At 42.3% G+C, this 24,937-nt stretch overlaps 2 protein-coding genes across 3 annotated transcripts in view; both read right to left on the reverse strand.

The window, feature by feature from the left end:
- LOC149470725 (leukocyte antigen CD37-like) overlaps nt 1-24,937 on the reverse strand; it is a 391,182-nt gene that overhangs the window by 66,347 nt on the left and 299,898 nt on the right. The window lies entirely within an intron of this gene.
- Nucleotides 17,082-20,926, reverse strand: LOC149470726 (uncharacterized). Its single transcript, XM_089660818.1, has one exon. The coding sequence runs from the start codon at nt 20,649-20,651 to the stop codon at nt 17,934-17,936; it is 2,718 nt and encodes a 905-aa protein (XP_089516944.1). The 5' UTR covers nt 20,652-20,926; the 3' UTR covers nt 17,082-17,933.

Genomic DNA, 24,937 nt, shown 5'->3' on the forward strand with positions numbered 1-24,937 from the left:
TTTTTAGATTCAGCTGTTGGGGAACCCCAACAGCTGATGTCTCATAGTTTTTGGGGGACTCCGCGGCCCCCTATTCCTTAACAACCCATGACAGTACTGACAGATACCATTACATACTGCATTCCTGGACCACTACCACTACATAAACACTGCATGCCTTAGGACTTGTTCACACCATTTGTGGTGCGGAAACACATGGAAGAACATGCATTTTCTCCACAAAAAAAGAAATGCAATGTCCTTTGCAGATGTGTGCAGGTACCATGAATACTTAATTGCACCTCCATGCATCTAGTAAACACAGATGCATTCACAGCCACCAAAATGCATGTTACCACTGCTACTGTGTGGTTAGGTTCAACACACTTTTAAAGTAATATGCCTGCAGTATTTTTGCATGTTCCCACATGTTAGGCAGCCCATTGAAATGAATGGGCTGAGGAACAAAAAATGTAAAAAATGCCACATTCACACAGGTCCTCTGGGCCTGTACAGCATGAATGAGTGGGCTGTTCATGTAGCTGGACCCACCTGGTACGATATGAGGACACAGCAGCTGTATGAACACAGGTTTTAATCTCACAGGTGTGCAGGTGTGGGGAAGTGGCCCTGAATGCTCACTGTCTGAGTTTAGGGCTTTGCACCTATATGCCTGTCAAATTAAGACCTGTAGTGTTTCCATAGTGGAACATAGGTTGCCTGCAATCCAAGAAGCTCCAGCCACATAAACAAACCACTGATTCACACACTACAGGCCACAGCACCCATGTGAATGAGCCCGAAAGACCTCAACTACACACAGAGTTTTATCATTTAGATTCAACAGGAATTTTGTTGGTATTGTTTACATTAATAAAGTTTTTAGTGTATTTTTACCATAAATATAATTTTTATATTTTCTCTGGCAGTGGGGGGGGCCCTGTCAGGTAGGCTGTATGGGGCCCCGTAATATCTAACAGCGGCCCTGATTACAGTGTCCAGTGTGTTAGAGTACAGTGTGTTACAGTGTACAGTGCATTACAGAGTACAGTGCGTTACAGTGTATAGTGCATTACAGTGTACAGTGAGTTACAGTGTATAGTGGATTACAGAGTACATTGTGTTAGAGTACAGTGTGTTACAGAGTACAGTGCGTTACACTGTACAGTGTGTTAGAGTACAGTGTGTTACAGAGTACAGTATGTTACAGTGTCCATGTGTTACAAAGTCCAGTGTGATACAGTGTACAGTGCATTACACTGTACAGTGTGTTAGGGTACAGTGTGTTAGAGAGTACAGTGTGTTACAGTGTCTAGTGTGTTACAGAGCACATTGTGTTACAGTGTACAGTGTGTTATACTGCATTCACACCTGAGTGTTTGGTAGCGCAAAGCTCAAAGCTCCAAAATTCTCAGGGGGAAAATAAATCAATATTACTCCATGGAGGTGGTTCACATCTCCACTCCAAGTCACCTGAAGCAGGATGCCTGAAGCTCAAAAACGTTTTGAAGCTACTTTTGTAGCAGTCAGATGGCCAGGAGCCAGCATTGGGAGAGCAGCCTTTTTTTGTCTTTTTTCGGGTCAGCGGCGGGCATCATGATTGACCTTGGATCTACTTCAAGGAATATTTTTTTATTTTTCTTCTTTTAATAAAGGACTTGTCAAAGACTGTCTCCTGTCTTTTTTCTAATTTTTTTGTGAATGGGTAGCGGTACCATGTACCCCATACTCATTCACATTGGGGGGGCTGGGATCTGGGGGCCCCCTTGCTAAAGGAGGCTTCCAAATTCCAATAAGCACCACGCCCACAGACCCCCACAACCATAGCCCAGGATTGTGGGGAAGAGGCCCTTGTCCCCATCAACATGGGGACAAGGTGCTTTGGGGGGGAGCTCCATCCACCCCAAAGCACCCCCCCATGTTGAGGGCATGTGGCCTGATATGATTCAGGAGGGGGGGGCACTTGCTCACCCCCCCTTTTTCTGACCTGCTGGGCTGCATGCGCGGATAAGGGTCTGGTATGGATTTTGGCATGGGGGTTCCCCTCAAAATCCTATCCAGACCCAAAGGGCATGGTATGGATGGAGGGGGGGACCCCACATCATTTTTTGTATTATTTTGTACTTGCTGGCTTTTTTTTTTTTTTTTACATTCAGTTGTCAGTGGGGAACCCTGCTGACAGCTGATTACTCATAGGTTGTTAGGGACTAGGTGGACCATTTTTCTCTATTGGCTAATAAAAAATGCCAAAGCTCAAAATGGCTAAAAATGCTGTGCTAAAAATGCTGAAAAATGCTACACTCAGATGTGAATGGAGCCTTAGAGTACAGTGTATTACAGAGTTCAGTGCATTAAAGTGTACAGTGCATTACAGAGTACAGTGTGTTATAGTGTACAATGCGTTACAGTGTACAGTGCATTACAGAATACAGTGCCTTACAGTGTCCAGTGCATTACAGTGTTTTGTTCATTGTAGAGTACAGTGTGTTACAGATTACAGTGTACACTGCGTTACACAGTACAGTGCGTCACACTGTACAGTGTGTTATATAGTGTACAGTGCGTTATATTGTACAGTGCTTTACAGTGCATTTGAAATATTGTATGGTGTTTTCCAGTTTTGGGCCATTCAAACTTGAGGTGATTGTAGCCATATTAGTGCACTTGCGACAGAAACAGTTGAGTACTGACGTAATACTTTTTTTATTTGCACTAACATACAATTTTGAGGACAAGCTTTCGGGGTATGTCCCCTTCTTCAAGGTCCAAGCAGTACTATTACAACGTTTCAGCAGAATGTTAGAAGAGAAGTGGGGGATGAGAAAAAAAAAAAAAGGGTTAGCCTAGAGATAAGACACAGCAAATCAAAAGCAAAGACTGGGGGGGGGGGGAGAACAACTCTCACAGAGGGAGTCGTAAAAATGTTGGATAATGATTGAGGAATCCCATGTCCAAATTAAGGCCCTTATCTCTTGTGTCAAATAGAATTATCATTCTTAGTTCAAAAGTTTTTCTTTCCTGAATGGATTTGAAATTTCCTTTAAGAACTAAAACATTGAGGTCTTCCATAATGTGGTCTGGTGATGCAAAATGTTGTCCCACAGGTGTGCAAAAGTCATCTTCTTTATGTTCCTTGATGGTATGTCTGTGCAAATCCATCCTTGTTTGCAACTTCTGTCCTGTTTCACCAACATAAGATCCTTTGCTACACTTTCTGCACTGGATAAGGTACACAACATTACTGGAGGTGCAGCTGTATGATCCAGAGATATTGAAGATCCCTTTTGAGTGTCTGACACTATTTGATGGATTGATTTGGTTGCACAGTTTGCAGTGTTTTTTTTTTGTTGCAGGGTTTGCTTCCATTATTTGTGACCTCATAATCAGAAGGAAGTTTCCTACTGATTAGTTTATTTCTGAGGTTGGGGGGGTTGTTTGAAAGCTAGTATTGGGGGTTGCTGGAATATTTCTTTCAGAGTTCCATCCTCTGTTATGATGGGTTGTAAATCTTTGATTATTTTTCTTATTTCTTCTAGTGCTGGGTTGTATGTGGTTACTAGAGGTACACGGTTGTTTGTTTTTTTCTCTTTGTACTGAAGTAGATTTTCCCTTTGGGTTCTCAAGGCTGTGTTTATGCTGGTGTTGATAGTTTTGTCCTTGTAAACTTTCTTATGGAAGGAGTCTGCTAGTGTCCCAAGATGTGTATCTCTGTTTCTTGGGTCAGAACATATTCAGTGGTATCTAATGGCCTGACTGTGTATGATGGCACGTTTCGTGTGTTGGGGGTGGAAGCTAGAACTGTGGAGGTAGTTGCATCTGTCAGTGGGTTTCCTGTATATTGAGGTGTGAAGCGTATCATCCCTGATGTATACTGTGGTGTCTAGGATGTTGAGGTGTGTGTTTGAGTATTCCATTTTTAGTTTGATTGATGGATGAAAAGTGTTGATCAATGAGTATAATTGTTTTAGGTTAAAATGCAAATTAATTGAATACTTGTGAGCCACTAGAAGTTTTCTTACTGGTGAAGCAATATTAACTAATGAATAAAGTGAACCAGTAATAAATCAATTAACGTGCTTAATTAGATATTTAGATCGCCAGGTACTTTTTACACCCTCTCCAGGTGTGTGGATGCTAAATTCATATATCTATATTGTACCGCGCTCCAAACACTCTAAATAAATAATAAATAAATATTGTGTATCACCGATAAATCAATAATAATCTATAACCTTGATGCTTAAATCCATAATTGCATAATACTTAAATCCATGATTGAAGTGAATCAAAAAATACTATTAATATTTATAAATCAGTGTATAAAAAACTGCGTGCATAAAAAACTAATGAAGACTGAAAAAAGAATGAAAAAATATAAAAAATGAAAAATATAAAAAATATAAAAAAAAAAAAAAAAAAAAAAATATAAAAAATAAAATGCAATAAACTGGAAGAAAATATATATAGGTGAATAATAATTCAGTTCATACGAATTGAGATGGTGATGTGGTTCAATCTAATCTGCGTAGTAAGTCAATGTTCATAACATGAACCTCTCTCTCCTTCCTCCTCTCCTTTCTCCTCAGTACAGCTTTTCTCAATAAGGACTTTCTCCTCTAGCTGCTTGGCTTATTCCTCCATAACCGATACATACAGAGAGAAGGGAAAAAGAGACATAGTGTCTTATCCTGGGTAACAAAATGTTTAATGAGCTTCTGATCTCCCACTCACATGGTATCAGCAAAAGTAGCGCTTTGTGTAAATAAATCAAATCCTCCTGCAAACAGCCCTGCAGGTGTGTGTGTGTTCACTCGCTATACTCGCCGTTCCTCTGTGGATGCGTGATGACGTCACCGCCCCTCCCCTAGGGGAGGGGCGGTGACGTCATCACGCATCCACAGAGGAACGGCGAGTATAGCGAGTGAACACACACACACCTGCAGGGCTGTTTGCAGGAGGATTTGATTTATTTACACAAAGCGCTACTTTTGCTGATACCATGTGAGTGGGAGATCAGAAGCTCATTAAACATTTTGTTACCCAGGATAAGACACTATGTCTCTTTTTCCCTTCTCTCTGTATGTATCGGTTATGGAGGAATAAGCCAAGCAGCTAGAGGAGAAAGTCCTTATTGAGAAAAGCTGTACTGAGGAGAAAGGAGAGGAGGAAGGAGAGAGAGGTTCATGTTATGAACATTGACTTACTACGCAGATTAGATTGAACCACATCACCATCTCAATTCGTATGAACTGAATTATTATTCACCTATATATATTTTCTTCCAGTTTATTGCATTTTATTTTTTATATTTTTTTTTTTTTTTTTTATATATTTTTTATATTTTTCATTTTTTATATTTTTTCATTCTTTTTTCAGTCTTCATTAGTTTTTTATGCACGCAGTTTTTTATACACTGATTTATAAATATTAATAGTATTTTTTGATTCACTTCAATCATGGATTTAAGTATTATGCAATTATGGATTTAAGCATCAAGGTTATAGATTATTATTGATTTATCGGTGATACACAATATTTATTTATTATTTATTTAGAGTGTTTGGAGCGCGGTACAATATAGATATATAATTGTTTTAGGTTTTCTTCACCTTCTGTCCGTATGATGAAAATATCATCAATATAGCGATAGTATCTGTATGGTTTTTGTTCCATGCTGTTCAGGAATTTTTCCTCCAGGTCAGCCATAAATAAATTGGCATATTGGGGTGCCATTGTACTTCCCATCGCAGTACCCATACATTGAAGATAGATGTCTTTATTGAAGGCAGAGTAGTTGTGTGTAAGTATGAATTCAATGAGCTGTGTAACATCCTTAGCAGTGTATTTATGGTTTGGTGAGGAAGATAAGGATCTGTGACATGCAGCTAATCCATCCTTGTGAGTGATATTACTATACAGGGATACTACATCCATAGTCACTAGAAGTGTATTAGATGGTAATTGCTGTATGTTGTTGATCTTGTTCAGAAAGTCAGTTGTGTCTCCTGCAGGAAACTAGCAGTATTCTTGACTAACAGTTTTAAAAATGTTTTCTACAAAGCCTGAGATTTGTACGGAGAGTGTATTCATACCTGTTATGATGGGTCTGCCTGGATTTCCTGGCTTGTGGACTTTGGGTAGCATGTAGAAGTCCACGATTTCTGGATGATCAGGAATCGCATTTATAAGTTCTGAATGTAGGTGGGCTGGAAGTGTTTTAATTGCTTTGCAAAGTCCTGGGTCAGATCATAATCCAGTTTCTTATAGTAGATGGCATTTTCCAGCTGCCTCTGGCCTTCTTGTATGTATTTGTATCCATCACAACAACTGCTCGCCCTTTATCCGCTGGTTTGATGGTGATGGCCTGATTATTGCGCAAATCGTGTATAGCCCTTCGCTCTAGTGGTGAAAGATTGTACAGAATTTTCTTTTGCTGGGTGGATATAAGGGATGTAGGTCGCAGTCTAGAGCTATCAATATAGGTGTCCAGTTTGGGGTTGCGTCCTTGTGGGGGTGTGAAGCAGCTGTTCTTTTTCTTTGTGTAGCACTCCATTGTCCTAGGATTCCTTTCATTACTGTGGAAATATTCTTTGAGCCTTAGCCTCCTGAAGAAATCCTCCATATCTGACAATACTTGTAACTGATCCAATTTGGTGGTTTGGCAGAATGTAAGGCCTTTGGAGAGGATGGTTAATTCTGGTTCAGAAAGTTTATGATTTGACAAGTTGATGATTTCAAGTTCCTCTGTTATATCCACATTTTCAGTCAGGTCAGCACTTACACAAGGGATACCTTGGGATTCCGGATTGGATTCCAGGTCACTGATAGTAGGAGGTTTAGATGTTTAGAGGTTTAGATGTTGGGTTGTTTTTATGTTTAGGTTATCCAAAAGGTCTGCTCTTGGTGTAGCTTCTGAAGTTTTTTTTGCTTCCCATTCATTGCAAGTTTTTGTTTTTGTCTTTGTAGAGTTTCCAATTCATTCTTGATTTGGTTAATTCAAAATAAGATATGTGCGGTGTGCATAGAAATTTGTTCTTATGTATTTCAAACTATAGTCTGGCCCCCAACAGTGTGAAGGTCAGTGAACAGGCCACTGTTGTATAAAATTGCAGACCCCTGGTGTAATATGCCAGCACCACACTAATATTTACTATGAATAACTGTAGAACTGTCAGCCACCGCCTGGCGGTATCTCTAGCTGCCCACAGCGTGGGGTTCCTCAGGGTGCGAAGTCTAAGTCCCAATCTGCTTGTTCACCAGGGCCCCTGATGGTGGGGATGGACTTGGAGCAGACTGAGACCAGGTCGCAATCCCTGAGTACGTCTGGCTATGGTAGAGGGTACCGTCAGAGGTGTGCGAGGAATGGGGCCTGATGTGAAGAGGCTGGCAGGCCTGGCAGCAGGGACTGATCCATGCGGGATGGATGGATGGATACCGTGAGGTATGGCGTAGTCAGGCGGACCAGGTCGGTAATGTGCAGGCAGTGAGGTACCAGAGGAGCAGACAGAGAATGGTCAGGTCAAGCCAAGTTCAGCAATGGGAGATCAATCGTAAGGGGCAGGCAGGAGAGTGGTCAGGACGAGCCAGGGATCAAGCAGCAGACAGTCAGCAGGGTCAGGATCAAGCAGAGGTCGGCAACAGGGAAGCTTCACAGGCAGAACACAGGAACAGATTATCAAGACCAAACGGCAATGTTTATACCCCTTAGCTTGTTTAAATAGCGTCCTGCGCTGTCATTGGTGCCAGGCGCGTGTCTGCGATCGCGAGTGCGCATGTGCGGCCGTCGTTGTTGCTGCGGTCGCTTAGGTCCTGCCGCCCGCCGGCTAGTGCACGTCGGCGTTCTGCGCATGCGCCACCTGGCGTATTGCCGCGAAGCCCAGGGTCCCTGACAGTGCCCCCCCCTGCGGGCATCCGCCGGATGCCCAATTGCTCTCTCCTCTGTGGGTGGTTACTGAAAAATTCCCAAATTAATCAAGAGGCATGGATGTTTTGGGCTGGTTCCCATGAATTCTCCTCCGGGCCATAACCTTTCCACTTAATGAGAAATTGAGTCTGGCATCTCCTTTTCCTACAGTTCAGGATCGCTTCAACCTCAAATTCCTCCTCCTCGTTAATATTTATGGCCTCCGGGGGTCTGGACCTACGGTCCGGGAAGGGATCCGGTGTTGCGGGTTTTAACAAAGATACATGAAAGACTGGGTGTATCTTAAAGGATTTGGGGAGTGTGAGCTTGTATGCCACTTCATTAATTTTCCGTTTCACCCTGAATGGACCCATGAATTTTGGTCCCAGTTTTCTTGATGGGCAAGACATCTTTAAATTTGTCGTGGCTAGCCAGACCTAGTCCTCAGGGTGCAGAATGAGTTCGCCTCTCCTTCTCTTGTCAAAGGCCCTTTTATTATCCTCCTGAGCCTTTGTGATTGCTTCTTGTAACACTTTGTGTCAGGAATGGACTGGCCAGCAATAGTGGTCCTCGCCTGCCTTATGAGCTGCAGTACCAGGGCTGGCCAGCGGGTGCTCCCAGCAATCAGAGACTCAACCTTGCAGCCAGTCAAACACCTGGAACTAATTATACTGGTGTATTTAAGGGACATTCAGACCTGCAGACTCTGCCTTGGTGTTGTGTTTCTCCTGGGCCCTGTTTCCTGTTCCTGTTCCTGTCTGATTCTCTGCTGACCCTGCTCTGATCCCTGGCTTGTCTGACCATTCTCCTGCTCCTGATCCCTGGCTTGTCTGACCATTCTCCTCTGCCTGACCCTCTGTACCACGCTGCCCGCTACCTGCTGAACCTGGCTTGTGACCCTGACCATTCTCCGCTTGCTCCCCCTGTACCTACCTGCCCGATTGATATTGACCCAGCCTGCCTGACGATGCTTGCATTGTATGTACTGTTATCTGTGGGTGGTTGGTTTGGTTTGTTTGCACTGTGTTATGTTTTAGTATTGCACTGCGTTTATGTTTGTATTGTTAGTGTTAATAAATTACATCGTTTATAACATATCTGAAGTCTGCGTTTCCCTGCGTCAGTCACACACCTCTGGTCATACCCGGGAGCCCTGACATTACACCAAGGCCAATCCTGACCAGAAGTGGCTGCACAGGGAAGCCATCTTGGTTTGTTGATGGGAAGGATGGATCTGGATGAGGTTGCGTATTTATATCTGCTAGTGTTTGATGACCGGGAGTATGCTTATCAAACTCTGAAGGAGTTTACACGGGATGAACTGCTAGAATGTATACGGCTCGCTCATGTTCTAGTAGATCAGGGCACAGAATTCTCTGAGGTGCAGCCATTGATTCAGGTTTGTGCTGAGTTGGTTTCATCTGGTACCCCCGAATGCAGGGATGAATTTTTGCCACCATTTAGTGCAGACCAGGTAGAGTCCCTGGTATGGTTATTAGAGGATGATGTGGGTTACTTTCTGGAGCGTTATTCCACATGTTCACCACAGGTACTAAGAGATTGTATAAACGCAGTGCAGTCTTTGGTCAGACAGGCTTTGTGTAAGCTCAGCTTTGTTCAACCCATACTGCAGACATGGACAGATTTGTTACACCCAGCCTCAGTCAGCTTACAAAGACCCAGTCCTGCTTCTAATCTATTTCCTCAAAGCTCTACTCCTGTATTCCCAACAGCTCCTCCAGTTACAGCCCAGTATACTTGGCTATCTACCGCATGTCAGTACCCTGTTCCCACTCGCTGCACCTATCCTGCCTTTAACCCTGTAAAGAAGCCCTCTGTAGCAACTGCTCCCTCCTCTGTTCCATCCTCCAGCTCTCCTCTGTCTCCAGCTGCTCCATTCGTTTGCAGACCTGCATTTACTTGCAGTGCTCCAGTAGTTAAAACCAGAAAAAAGCGAAAATTCTTTCCAACCAATACCATCCTGCCAGTATCCAAACCGGTGAACCTGCCTTCCGTGGTTCAGCCTGAAGCCTCTACTCAGCCTGATGCCTGTATTCAGCCTGATGCCTCTCTTCAGCCTGAAGCCTCTACTCAGCCTGAAGCCTCTACTCAGCCTGAAGCCTCTACTCAGCCTGAAGCCTCTACTCAGCCTGATGCCTGTACTCAGCCTGATGCCTGTACTCAGCCTGATGCCTGTACTCAGCCTGATGCCTCTCTTCAGCCTGATGCCTCTACTCAGCCTGAAGCCTCTACTCAGCCTGAAGCCTCTACTCAGCCTGAAGCCTCTACTCAGCCTGAAGCCTCTACTCAGCCTGATGCCTCTACTCAGCCTGATGCCTCTACTCAGCCTGATGCCTCTACTCAGCCTGATGCCTCTACTCAGCCGGATGCCTCTACTCAGCCGGATGCCTGCATTCAGCCTGATGCCTCTACCCAGCATGATGAACTGATCCAGCCTGACGATCCTATTAGGCCTGGTGACCCGATGCCCGCTGTCGACCCGGGAGCCCTGACACTTTGTTATTCGAAGAAAAAAAATTCAGCATATCCTGTGTAGCCGGCACCAAACTTTCTAGAATCGTGTCGGGCAGAAACGTGGGATGGAACCCGTAATTGGCGAAGAACGGAGCAGAGTGATTCACATTGTTGTACGAGAATTCGGCTAACGGCAGAAGAGTCAGCCAATCATCCTGCAGGAAGGAGGTGTAGCACCTGAGATACTGCTCCAGAGTTTGATTTGTTCGTTCCGTCTGCCCGTTGGTCTGTGGGTGATATGCCGATGACAATAACAGTTTGATTCCTAGGATCTCACATAGCGCTCTCCAGAATCTCGAAGTGAACTGGACTACCCTGTCCAAGACAATATCCTTTGGAACCCCATGAAGCCTTACCACTTCCCTCACAAAGATTTGTGCTGTTTCCAGAGCCGAGGGCGTGTTTCTCAGTGGCAGGAAATGGGCCATTTTGGACAGGCGGTCCACAACCACAAAATGGCAGTGTGATCTTGGGACAGTGGGAGCTCCACGATAAAGTCAATGGAAATCATTTCCCATGGCCTGTTAGGTATTGGTAAGGATCATAGCAGACCCCAGGCCTTGCTCCTGGTGGATCTGTTCCTCTGACAAATAGCACATGTCTTCACATACACTTCACAATCTTTGGCCATGCTTGGCCACCATAACGCGCGTTGCAGTAGTTCCAAGGTCTTACTTACTCCAAAGTGGCCTGCCAGTGGGTGATCGTGGCAATAGCCCAGGACCACAGTACGGGTTTCTTCGGGAACCATGATCCGTCCCTCCTTCCACAAGAGTTCTTCCTTGTTCTGCAACGAAACCCTGGGCGGTCTTGGCACTCCCATGGATGCAGCCTGTAGTCTGGACCGTAGCTCGGTCTGAAGGGCAAGGAAATTCCCTTTAGACAGGATGGTGTCCGGCTTGTGAGTCTCTTCAGGGTCCTCAAACATGCACGAGAGCGCGTCAGGCTTTGTGTTCTTTGATCCCGGCCTGTAGGTAATATGGAACACAAACCTCGAAAAGAAGAGTGCCCATCTGACCTGGCGTGGCCTCAAGCACTTAGCCGTCCTCAGATATTCCAGGTTTTTGTGATCTGTGAAGATCAAGATCGGGTGTGTGGCTCCTTCCAGCAGGTACCTCCACTCCTCCAATGCCGCCAAGATTGCCAGGAGTTCCCGATCCCCAATATCGTAATTCCTCTCTGCTGACGAGAGTTTTCTGGAGAAAAAGGCCACTGGGTGCATCAGTTCCTTGATGCCCTTCCTTTGGGAAAGCACTGCCCCCACCGCGTTCTCGGACGCGTCCACCTCCAGGATGTAAGGTAACAAGGAATCTGGATGGCTCAAAATAGGGGCTCCGGTAAACAGCCTTTTCAAGGACTCAAATGCCATCTGTGCCTCAGGTGTCCACCTAAAGCGTACCCCTTGTCTGGTGAGTTGGGTAATAGAGGACACGAGACCCGAGAAGTTCTTGATGAACTTCCTGTAGAAGTTGGCGAAGCCAATGAATCGCTGCACACCCTTTTTATCGGCAGGTACCGGCCATTCCAGAATGGCAGAGATCTTTTGGGGGTCCATGGCTACTCCCGTAGTGGAGATAAATAAACCCAAGAAGGAAATGCTACGCTGTTCGAAACTGCACTTGTCTGCTTTTGCGTACAGCCCGTGTTGGCGGAGTCGCCCCAACACGCTCCTGACATGCCCTCTATGCTCCTCCAGGGATGAGAAGAAAATCAAAATGTCATCTAAGTAGATCACGACAAAGACGTCCAAAAAGTCTCTGAACACATCGTTGATAAAATGTTGGAATGTGGCTGGGGCGTTGCATAGGCCGAAGGGCATGACCAAGTACTCGAAGTGCCCGAATCTGGTGCGGAATGCTGTCTTCCACTCATCTCCCTGTCTAATTCGGACTAAATTGTAAGCACCCCTTAAATCCAATTTAGTGAAGACGGACGCTGACCTTAGTCTCTGGAATAACTCCGGTACCAAGGGAAGCGGGTAGTGGTTTTTTACTGTAATTTTATTTAACTCCCTGTAATCCACACAGGGCCTTAGAGACTTATCTTTCTTTTCCATGAAGAAAATCCCAGCCCCGGCCAGTGACGTGGAAGGGCGGATGAACCCTTTCTGGAGGTTTTCGTCAATATATTCCCTTAGTACCCCCAGCTCCCGCTCAGACAGAGGGAATATTCGCTCAAAAGGAACCTCAGAGCCCCGAAGCAATTAGATGGGGCAGTCATAGGTCCGGTGTGGGGGAAGGTTGTCTGCTCCTCGCTTACTGAATACATCGAGGTAGCTGTGGTAAGCCGGGGAAATGACTTGGGTCAGTTCTGCGTCTGTGTCCATGCACAATAGGGAACGCGACGCTAAAGGAACCTGAGGACAGCAATGCTCCTGACAGTAGGAGGACCTGAACTAAATTGAACCAGTTTTCCAGTTAATCTGGGGGTCGTGTGCCCATAACCAAGGAAGCCCCAGAATAATTGGAAACAGAGGGGATGCAATGGCATCCAGACGGAGGATCTGCCGATGGTGGCCAGTCACCGTAGCACAGAGAGGTGGGGTCTCCCGGTCTACCACCACTGACTTAATACAGGACCCATCGGCCAAAAAGATGTTTAACTCACACTCCCTGGTTTGTAGGGGAATCTGCTGCTGTGCTGCAAAATCTAGATATACGAAACAACTACAAGCTCCGGAATCAACGATTGCCATCGCTGACACGGTCTTTCCGGGGAGCTTGAAAGAGATAGGCACTGCTAAGTAATTAGAATTATTAAGACAGGTGGGAGATGCGGCAGAAAGCACAGAGGCACACTTACTTAGTTTTACTGGGCAGGAACGTACCACATGACCTGCTTCCCCACAATACAGGCAGAGATTTTTGAGCCGACGTCTCTGACGTTCCTCAAACATCAATGAAGGATGGGTTAATCCCACTTGCATGGGTTCAGGCGTGTCGACCGTCTCCGAGTACCGATTTCCAGCAAGCGAAGTGGACTGGATAGGGACGCGGGGTAACACCCATGTAGGCCTCTGACCCTGGTCGGACCTTTCCATCCTGCGTTCCCGCAACCGGTGGTCGATCTGGATAGCCAGAGCTATTAGGTCCTCCAATGTAGCTGGTATGCCTACTCTGGCTAGTTCGTCCTTAAGCGACTCGGACAATCCCATGTGGAACTGGTGGCTCAGGACCGCATCATTCCACTGCGTGTCCCCCATCCAGCTGAACTCAGAAGCATACTGTTCTGCTGCCCGGCGACCTTGTGCCTGTAAGGCCGATTTGGCCGACGCTGCCTGCTGCGGGTCATCATATAGTAACGCCATTGCTTCAAAAAAGGTCGATACTGCACTTAGCTGTGGATGATGGGCCTCCAGTAGTCGGTGGGCCCAGGCCTGGGGTTCATCTTGTAGCTGGGACATAACGAACCCCACCTTCACGGATTCCGTAGAGAAGGTCCATGGCTGCAGGTTAAAGTAGAGCTGGCAGGCATCGCGGAAGGCCCTGAATTTTGCTCGATCCCCATTGAACCATTCTGGTATTGGCACGCGAGGTTCAGGTGGAGGCATGGAGACCACCGCTCCGGCAGGTGATTCTGGGGAACCTCCAGCCGAGGATGAGGGGCCCGAATCCTGGGATGCAGAGGCTGGCGTGGTTAGTGTCTGAATTCGCCCCTCCAAATGTGTGTAACCCTCCTGCAGGGTTTTCACCGCCTGGGTTAGCGCCGCCAAGTGTTGGCATATGTCCTCCAACGGGAATGGTCCTCTTCCAGGCTCCGTCATCTGGCCGTTTGGTACTGTCAGCCACCGCCTGGCGGTATCTCTAGCTGCCCACAGCGCGGGGTTCCTCAGGGCGCGGAGTCTAAGTCCCAATCTGCTTGTGCTCTGGGGATGGACTTGGAGCAGACTGAGACCAGGTCGCGACCCCTGAGTACGTCCGGCTATGGTAGAGGGTACCGTCAGAGGTGTGCGAGGAATGGGGCCTGATGTGAAGGGGCTGGCAGGCCTGGCAGCAGGGACTGATCCATTCGTGATGGATGGATACCGTGAGATATGGCGTAGTCAGGCGGACTAGGTCTGTAACGTGCAGGCAGCGAGGTACCAGAGGAGCAGACAGAGAATGATCAGGTCAAGCCAAGTTCAGCAACGGGAGATCAATCGTAAGGGGCAGGCAGGAGAGTGGTCAGGACGAGCCAGGGATCAAGCAGCAGACATCAGGGGCAGGATCAAGCAGAGGTCGGCAACAGGGAAACTTCACAGGCAGAACACAGGAACAGATTATCAAGACCAAACGGCAATGTACATACCCCCTAGCTTGTTTAAATAGTGCGCCCTGCGCTGCCATTGGTGCCAGGCGCGTGTCCGCGATTGCGAGTGCGCATACGCGGCTATCGCTGTTGCTGCAGTCGCCCAGGTCCTGCCGCCCGCCGGCTAGTGCGCATCGGCGTTTTGCGCATGCGCCGCCCGGCGTATAGCTGCGAAGCCCAGGGTCCCTGACAGGAACATTAGCAGGTCTAGAGGAAGAAATACTATGTTTGGCCAGACAACAACACATTAGAACATAAGTAAATTTTTTTTGTCCACTGGCACACTACAGGTGCTGTAGACAACTGAAAATTAGCTAAATTAAAAACACACATACAAGAAACAGGTAATAGTGTTGTATAACACATTATTTCTTGTTTGAAGCTAAGAATGTGAGACGTATTCACTAACAACATTGTAAGCTTACCTCTAGTGAAGTTGGTCCGCATAGGTACTCTGAGAGAATGATGGATTGCCATGTGCATCCTATTTATAGTAACTTTGCCATTGGCATACGTACGTGCGTCATTGCTGGGTGGGTATATATATGCACGAGTACGCTCTCAGCTATTGCGGGTGAAGATGGCGGATGAGGATGAAGTACTGTACATGGTGCTTACGGTGTTTTTTCAAGCATTTTGTGAGGCAGCTGAACAGGAAGATGTGGCGAGCTACAATTGTGCACCTCTATGAGCTCATAGAGGAAAAAATGGCGCCCATCACAGGGCGCAGTCATGCTCTATACCTGGGATGATCAAATTGCTGACAACCATGTATATCGTGGGTCAGTGCAGCTTTCAAACCACCTCTGGATTTATTGTTGGGATAAGTCACCCACTGTATCCAGGGTGTTTATCCTAGATGCCATTCTTGACCTGATGCCCCAATTTATGCACTGGTCACAAAATGAAGAGTGGAATGATGTGAAGGTGGCTTTTTACCAGCGTGGACAAATACCACAAATCCTGGGGGCCATAGATTGCACATATGTGGCAATCAGAGCCCCCAGAAGAGATGAAGTGGACCATCGGAACCATAAGTAGTACCACTCCCTCAACATCCAAGTTGTCTGTGATCCCAGACAGCATATCACGAGTGTTCGGACTGGTTTTCCAGGGTCGTGCCATGATGTCTGCATACTTCAGCAGTCGGGCATATACAAGAAGTTTGAGAGTGGCCAAATACAGGAAGTCTCCTATCTGGATTCCTTTTACGCCTACACTATTCGATAATGACAGTTTTAATAATATAACAAATAACAGGGGAGAGAGTGGACATTTTAAAAAATTGTGACAGTGAACCATTGAGCTTTACAGCTGCTAATTGATGACTATATAACTTTTTTTATCCACTGTGCCATTTTTGGGTCCTATTCCTAGCACCTCCAATTTATCCATCATAAATCCCTAGTGCATCCTGTCAAATGCTTTTCTGGAATCTTTTGACAGGCCTAACACATGGGACTTATCTCTGTTACTCTTTTGTGGGGGGAGTAATGATCTTAATGATCTCTTCCTTCTCTTACTGGAATGAACCCCACTTGATCTGAATGTATCCATTCTGGCATTAAAGCTTTCATCCTAGTTGCTAGGACTTTTGCATATAGTTTTGTGTCAGAATTTAATAGTGATATAGGTCTACAACTGACGCATTGGGACTGATCTTTCTCTTCTTTTAGGTACAATTGTAATATATGCTTGCAACGACTCCTCCCTTATTTCCATCCCTTCACCTAATGCATTCATATATATACACATTTTTGGGATAAGTTGTTCTCTAAATTTCCTATAATATCTCACTGCATAACCATCTGGTCCAGGACTTTTGCCTGTTGCAGTACTCTTCAATGCAAAACACTCCTTTTCAATCGTGGTGTAATTTTCCTTGTGAGATTTTAGCTTTCTGTTGAGGTAGATTACCGGGTGCTCCTCCCCCTTCCAAACCTGGGACAACACTGCTCCTAAGCCAACATTGGATGCATCTGTCTGGACCAGAAAGTCTTTTGAGAAGTCTGGTGAGTATAGTACTGGCTGGCTACATAAGGCCCTTTTTAAAGACTGGAAGGCTGCTTCAGCCTCTGGGGACCACTTAACCATGACCGACTCCTTCCCTTTTGTCAGGTTGGTTAGGGGCACTGCCAGAGAAGCAAAATGGGGGATGAATCGCCGATAGTAGCCAGCAATTCCTAGAAAAGCCCGTACCTTCTTCTTGTTATTTGGGCGTGGCCAACTCTGGATCGCTTCAACTTTGTTAAAATGGGGTTTTATTACCCCTCTCCCAATAGTGTACCTGTTAGATTTCCAGAGTTATGAAAAAACTCTATTAATATTTCTAGGTTCTTGTAGATGGTTGTGGGAAGAAATCCTTATGAAAGCCAGGTCAGTATGAGCAGTGTGACTTTATTTGATCACACACCAAAAATACAAAGTCAATAAAAAACAGTAAATTCAGATATATGTAGCTTAAAATGAAATAAAAATAAAGAATAAATTGCCTTGGATATTAGGAAATAATGTAGTTCCTTTGCATAGCTTAGATAGAAGTTTTCTTGGCCTAGTTTAAGAAATGACCATGTGCTATTCTTTTGTTCTTTGTCCAAGCACGTGATTTGAGTAAGAGTGTGTGAAAAGAATGTCTCTGTGTGTGAGTGAATGAAGTGAAGTGTAGTATATCTGGGAAGCTTCTGCCTCGTTCTTTGAAAAGCTGCATACTTAAAATGCATGAGAAATTAGGTCCTCCCATTAAGCTTTGTTTCAAATTCGCGGGCTTCTAAAACTACTCCCAAAATCACTCCCAACTTGAATAGAAACATGTGTTCCCATTCAAACCACCAAGTCATTATCATGATTGACATACAGACTATGAAAAAGGTTTCTGAAGTTCTTATATTACATACAACTGTCAAAATCCATGATTTATGACTACAATTTAAACTCTCAGACTCATTAAAAGAATTCACAATATGGTATACATTACATGAGTATTTTAAAAGAAAACATGACTTTAAACCTCTACTGATTACCCTTAGCTCAAACACAAATAATTCACATCTGACCACTGAAATGCAAAACCTCACATTCACATCCAATTAAGAGGGAATATATTCTGCCAGCATATATTTCAAAAACTACTAAAGACCGAATTAAAGTTTGGATATTAAAAAATTAATATTACATTCCCCTCTGAAATATGAAATTCATATTAATTTATAACAAGCACACATCATTTATATCACAAACACTCAGGTTTTGATTTAGTAATCTCAAATGTATCATTATTTGTAACTGAGTCAGCACAACCAGAAAGTATTTTTCTCTGAAGTATATCTTGTAATAGATTATCTCCTTTCCTAATTTCACTTCTAATTCGCTTATAGAAACTGTTCATTTTACACATCAAACATAATTGAAATATAATACATAATATGATAATAATAAAAATAATTATTACAGGATGTAATAAAATATTTCTTGCTGCAGATGCAATTGAAGTTTTTCCCAACATTGATACAGTACGTTTAAATTTTGACCACCAAGAATGACCTGAAAATTGAGACCATTCATGTTCTATATCTTTTAAACTCCCTTGTTCATGTTTAAATAATATTTCTGCTTTTTGAAGTTCATCTGATAATGCTATCAGTAAACCTTCATCTTTTTGAATAACATTTGCCCAATCTCTCCATGGGAATTCATCCACTTGAGATATATTGTACTGTATGGGAAGAGCACTTATATTTTTCATAAGCATGTTTGTTAAATTCATTCTCATCCCATTAACACTTATTGCTGAAATATCTCCTTCTATACAAAACAAACCTCGACTTAAATTTTCTGTATGTGTACAAGAAGAGAAGAAGGATTGAACCCTTTCTGAGTCAGACATAACTTGAAAACAAACTTTCTTTTTATCTACAATTGAGATTAACTCAGAAGTGGTTTTAACCTTTTCTATCCTTGCTGAACATAGAGTATGGTTATGGTAACAAGAATGAAATATACCTTTGTCTTGATTAGGTAGACAAATCACTTTAGACTGAAATTGTAAACATGAAGACAGATCTAATTGTTCCAACTCAAAATTATTATCAGTAAATGCAAAATCTGTATATTGCAGATGATAATATAGTAACTGTGTGTTGCTAACTGGTAATCCCAAGACAGTGATTGGAACCAACATTTGTTCTTTTCCTGCTACAGGAATCATTGAAGAACTATAACATATGTTCTGATAACATCCAATCCACTTATTTACCCACAGATCAGTATGGTTTATGGCATATACATACTCTCTTGGTAAATTTTGTACAATACCTATAGGAGTTATTCCACTTTGAAAAGCTTGAGCTATTATTTTAAAATTTGTGGAATATTCCATCTGAATTTCTAAACATGCTCTGGCTATATGGGAATGCTGTTCACTTGACATTAAATTAAGAGTAATATTCTCTAAGTGTAATATAGATGGACCCATAATATTGGCTGTTTTAATCACCATATTTTCCAATATTTGATTCAAGTTTCTTTGTACTTTAATACTATTGCTTCCCACTAAACCGGCTGTCTCGAGATCAGACTTTAGTGTACTAATGTCCATGCTATTTGTAATACTACCAATAGTACCTATTCCTCCTAAAATACCTTCAACTATACCACGTTTATTCCTGTGAGGATTCCTAATATCAGTACCAAACCATCTTTCAATACCTAATTCCATGTTAACCAGATGTTCTTTACATTGTGGAAACCTTGTTGAGATTTTCCATTCTGAAATGTTAAAGTTCCACACTATAATAACAAACTTTCCTTCTCTCAACAGAAGTCTGGTCTGGAAATGGTTAATTTGGAAGGGACTGGCTGGAATAAATTTCTTATCCATACACTGTGTTCTTTTAGGGGATAGTACAATTACATTTGTATTTACACATTTCTTCGGATAATTTTCTATTGATATGCAGCATTCATATATACCTGTATCATTAATTGATATAGTGTTTTGATGATACACAAAGTTATCATTATCCCAGTTCAAATTACCAAAAATACTTTTATGGATAACATCAGTTTTATCATGAAGAAAACTTCCCAAAAATTCACCATTCCTTTTCCAAGTTAATAATGAATTTTGAGGTAGGTGTATTTGTATATTACACATCAAATTCAGATTATCCTTTCCTTCTACAAGTCTTAATGATTGAGGAGATATTTTTATCTCTGGGACAATCAAATCTACCACAGTAACAATTACTTTGACTTTAATTTGAACCAAAGCTCTTGTCACTTGGAAATCCCATATTTTCACTATGTCCTCTTTTTCATTACCATTTATATTCAAATGTTCAGGATCAAGAAAGTGTGAATAACTTTGTAATTGATACCAAATATCTGTTTTAGAACTTCCTATATTTCCAGTATTTAACATGTCTATGGAAATATCTCCTGACCAAATAGTAGGTTCATTTCCCTTTAAAACTATTAACCAGTATCCCATATCGGATAAATTACATTCAAAGTTACTAGTTTCGTTATTGATCCTATAAGATCCTTGCATTTTAACAAATTTTGATTTAGACTCTATTTTAGCTCTAACTTCAATATCATTATTATGAACGAAATACAATTCCGAACAACAAGTTCTACCATAACCTATGCACATATATCCTAGCAAGTCTTCAGCTGTATTAATGTTACTGTCTTTAGGAAAAAATCTTTTGTTCCTAATAAGTGTAGTGTCTTTCTTATGTAGGGCTTCAGTCTTGTTAACTTCTGCATTGCTGGAAAAGTTTATGTTGTAGATTACTAATATTGTCATTGTCACTAAGAAAAAGATCAATCCTGTAATAAGTCTTTTCTTTCTACTGCTTTGATTTTCCTTATGTTCTTTTGTTGCAATGTTTATTTTTCTTTGAAATCTGCGATGCTTTGTTTCTTCCGGATTATTGAAATCCATGTCTGCAAAAGAAATGCAGTATCATTATCTCGGTATAAACAATTTGCATTGGTCACTGTGCACCCACATTGTTTGTTGTCTGCGCGCATTTTTTACTGAATTAAGAGGTCTTTGCACTTGTACCATTACTCCTTGAACATCCAAAATATCAAATGGACCTTCCCAGTTGCTTTGCCATGGTCCAGTTTTTCTGAAAGTTTTTACCATTACTTGTCCTCCTTTTTCGAACTTAGAAGAATGTGGAGGAACCATTTTTTGCATGCGAGTAGCTGCATGTGGTATAATAGTGTTTAGATTGTCTTGCAACATCTGTAACCACTTTGTTTTTTCTATTGCCTCTTTTTGCGGCGTTGACAAAAACGGTTCATGGGGAAAAACAATACGCATTTTCCTTCCTGTCATTAACTCAAAAGGAGAATACTGTGTTGCAGAAGATGTTGTACTTCTGACACTCATCAGAACCAATGGTACAGCATCAACCCAAGTATTTCCTCTGTCTAATAACATTTTTGCAATCCTTGATTTGACAGTCCTATTCATTCTTTCCACAATACCTGCAGATTGTGGATGATAGGGCACATGAAATCTCTGTTGTATACCCAAGATTTTACACATTGCCTGCATAATTTTACCTGTGAAGTGGGTTCCTCTGTCACTACTGAGGTTTGTTGGCATACCCCAGACTGGAAAAACATGATTAATTAGCATTTTAGCAGTTGTTAATGCATCATCTTTGCGAACAGGCAAGATTTCAATCCATTTCGAGAAAACATCAACTACAACTAAAGCATACCTGTACCCATTTTTACCTGTAGGTAACGGTCCTATATAGTCTAGTTGTAATGTGGACCATGGTCCATCTGCTGGAGGAGTTCTTTGTAATGGAGGTTTTTGACCCTTTGGTCGAGGATTCACTTGAGCACAGATTAGACAAGATTGAACTACACTGTCTACTGTTTCTTCCATTTTGTCCCAGTAAAATTTTTCCTTGAGTATTTCAAGCAATCTTTGTTTACCTATGTGACCTAGGCTTTCGTGATTGTATTTTGTAAATTCTACCTGTAGATGCTGCGGTATAACAGGACGCAGAAACCCGTTTAAGTCATGATACAAAATTCCATATTCACATATAAAGGGAAATTTTGGATCAACCTGAGAAGCAGAAAGAGATGGATCCCTTTTCTGTTCTTCTGCAAAGGAGGGAATCTGTGTGTCTGTCTTCCTAACAACATTAACTGAGACTGGTTCAGACTGCATCACTGGTACTCCATGTAAAGCTGCTTCCTTTGCTAAGAGATCAGCTGTTCTATTGCCTACACTCATCTCATCATTGTCCTTCCTATGAGATGGAATTTTTACAATTGCATAGGCAAAAGGATTTTCCTCTGCTAGCTTAAAAATTGATTCAAGTGTCTCTTTATGCACTAGGACTTTGTTAGATGCATCTACAAAACCTCTACGTTTCCAAATTGGTAAATAATCTGTCAGGGAACGTACAACATATGAACTGTCACTGTAGATCACTAATGGACTTCTGTTCTCTTCCTTGTCTAATGTCAACACAGTTTTTACTGCTTCAAGTTCTGCCCTTTGAGCTGAAAAATGTCCTGGCAATTTGTGCTGTATGGAATAATTACGCTCTGGATACCAAATTGAATATCCACTGTAATAATTACCTGACATACAGTATCTAAAACCATCAACGAATACAGGTTCATCAATTTTCTCTGCCTCTCTACGGAAAAGAGGAGAGGAAGTTTCTTGGACTTCACATAGACATTCATGTTCTAACCCGTTGTATTCCATCAACTGAGGTAGGACATACTTGGCATTATGTTCAACCTGTATTTGCTTAGGTGATAGAGCCAACAACCATTGAGAAAATCTTTGGTTGGAAACTCCCGGAACATTTTTCTCAAAAAGAAACTTCAAAGTGCTATGTGGAGTTTGTAGAATAATTTTGTTGAATCCTACAATATGCTCTGTTGCTTTTACTGCATAATGTACTCCCACAAGTTGTCTGACACAATCATCAAAACCTTTCTCTACTGGGGTAAGCAGACGTGAGAAGTATCCAAGACTTCTCCAGACTTCTCCCTGTTTCTGAATCAAGACAGCTGAGATTGCAGTTTCTGAAGCATGCACTTGCAAAGCAAATGGTGCTTGCTTATCAACAGTAGCCAAAGCTGGAGCTGTTTGCAAATCATTTTTCAACATCTCAAAAGCTTTTTGCTGTATTTCTGTCCAGGGACCAAATACATTTTACTCATTGTACTTCAACAAATCATACAATGGTTTGGCTTTTTCTGCAAATGATTCGATAAAATCTCTAGAGAAATTTACCAAACACAAAAACTGTCTCAGTGCTTTGAATGTTGTTGGTACAGGAAGTGACGCAATAGACTCAATTCTTTCCTGTAAAGGCTGTCTCTTTCCTGGACCAATCAGAACTCCAAGAAATTTTACTTCATTTTTCATGAGCTGAACTTTGCGTGTATTCAGCTTGAGACCTTCATCTTGCAGAAGTGTAAACAATTCTGCTAAGAGAGTCCTGTGTTCAGTTTCAGAATTCGTCATAAGCAAGATATCATCTACATATTGAATTAAACAATCAGGTCTAGAAAATTTAGACAAAACATTTGCTAATGCCTGATGTAATATATACTTAGCAGAATGATATCCTTTTGGAAGACGTTTGAAACAATATTGCACATTTCTGTGGACAAATGAAAACTTGTATTGGCAACTCTCAGCCAATTTAATACTAAAAAATCCATTTGCAATGTCAAGAACAGAGAACACTTTCGCATTGGCATTTATTTGTGACATGATGTCTGGAGTTTCTGCCACAATGGGTGTACAACTTGGAGTGTATTTGTTTAGCATTCTTAGATCTATCAATAATCTATATGCACTAGGATCATCACGCTTTGCCACTACCCACAAAGGATTATTAGTAACTGAATTAGCTTTCCTGATGATACCCTGTTCCAAAAATTCTTGTATGATTACTGATACAGGTTCATCAGATTCTGGCGGCAACTTGTATTGTTTTAATGGGGGATGGTCTTTGCCTTGAATATTAACTTCAATATTTTTGAACAGTCCAGCTTCATTTTTACCTTGACTCCACAGTTTTTTGTGTAGTTGTACTAACTGTTTCAATTCCAGATTATCTCCAGTATCTGGCCATTTATAGTCAGCATCAATTGCTTCTGTCAAACAGATGCTACCGACTTCACAATAATCTGCTGGGTCAATTACCATAGGCTTACGATTAGCAGAGCCTTGCCAAACAATGCCATTGGCTAAATCAAGTATCCACCCTCTTTGAGACAAAACATCAGCACCAATAATGTTCTCTGATCCTTGACAATACCAAAAGTCTATCTCCATTTGCGAACATCCTGGTATTTCAAAAGACACATTTTTACATTTTTTAGCTTGAACATCACCTTTTCCATTGAAACCTACAACTGTGCATACTGTTGCATTAGATGGAATTGGTATTTTCATGCCTAAAACACTTATTTGAGCTCCACTATCCAATAAAATTGAAGATTTCTGTCCATTAATTTTAGCTTTTACATAAGGGCGGCCACACTTATCCAAGAAAATTGGAGCTACATATTCCAGACAATGGAGTTCAACTTCCTTTTCTTTTGCTAGTCATGGTGAAGGTAATAGTGGCTGTCTTGAAGTATTGGATGAATGTGAGTTGTTCACATTTCCTCCATTACTAATTGACATTTCACTAATCTCTCTGATCAGAGGAGCGTAGGGTGAAGATGACTTAACTTCCTGCGAACGAATTGGAGCTGACGGTTCAGGAGAAATAAGTCCATTTTCTTTACCCAAATTTCTCATCTGAATGTCTTTCAAAAACTTCCTACACTGCCATTTCAAATGCCCTGGTTTTGCACAATAGTAACAAGTGAGTGGTCTTTGATTCCCTTGTCTTACTCTGTCATTCCTGCGGGGGGCAGCATTTCCTGTCTTGAATTTATCCTGACTGTCAGTCTTAGGATAATTATTCTCAATTAAAGCAATTTTTGGTCTTACATTATTTAGCTTTAATTGTCTCCTAATTTTGTCAATAACATAGGCAGCGTCATCCAAATTATCCTTTTCATTAGCAATCAATAAAGATGCTGGATCAAGGTACTTAAATTTTTTTACAAAATCCTTGACCATAGCAGGGGTCTCATCTTGTAAATTAAAAATCATCCTGTATGCCTTAGAAAATTTGATCCTAAAGTCAAATGGATCATCATTAATAGTAGCTC

Source organism: Staurois parvus, unplaced genomic scaffold, assembly GCF_062004578.1.
Source record: "Staurois parvus isolate SC_StPar_1 unplaced genomic scaffold, SC_StPar_1.0 ptg000032l, whole genome shotgun sequence".
NCBI lineage: Eukaryota > Metazoa > Chordata > Amphibia > Anura > Ranidae > Staurois > Staurois parvus.

What these genes read in the sequence shown, in the direction of transcription:
- LOC149470726 (XM_089660818.1), bottom strand. Translation starts at nt 20,651, where the DNA reads ATGGATTTCAATAATCCGGAAGAAACAAAGCATCGCAGATTTCAAAGA.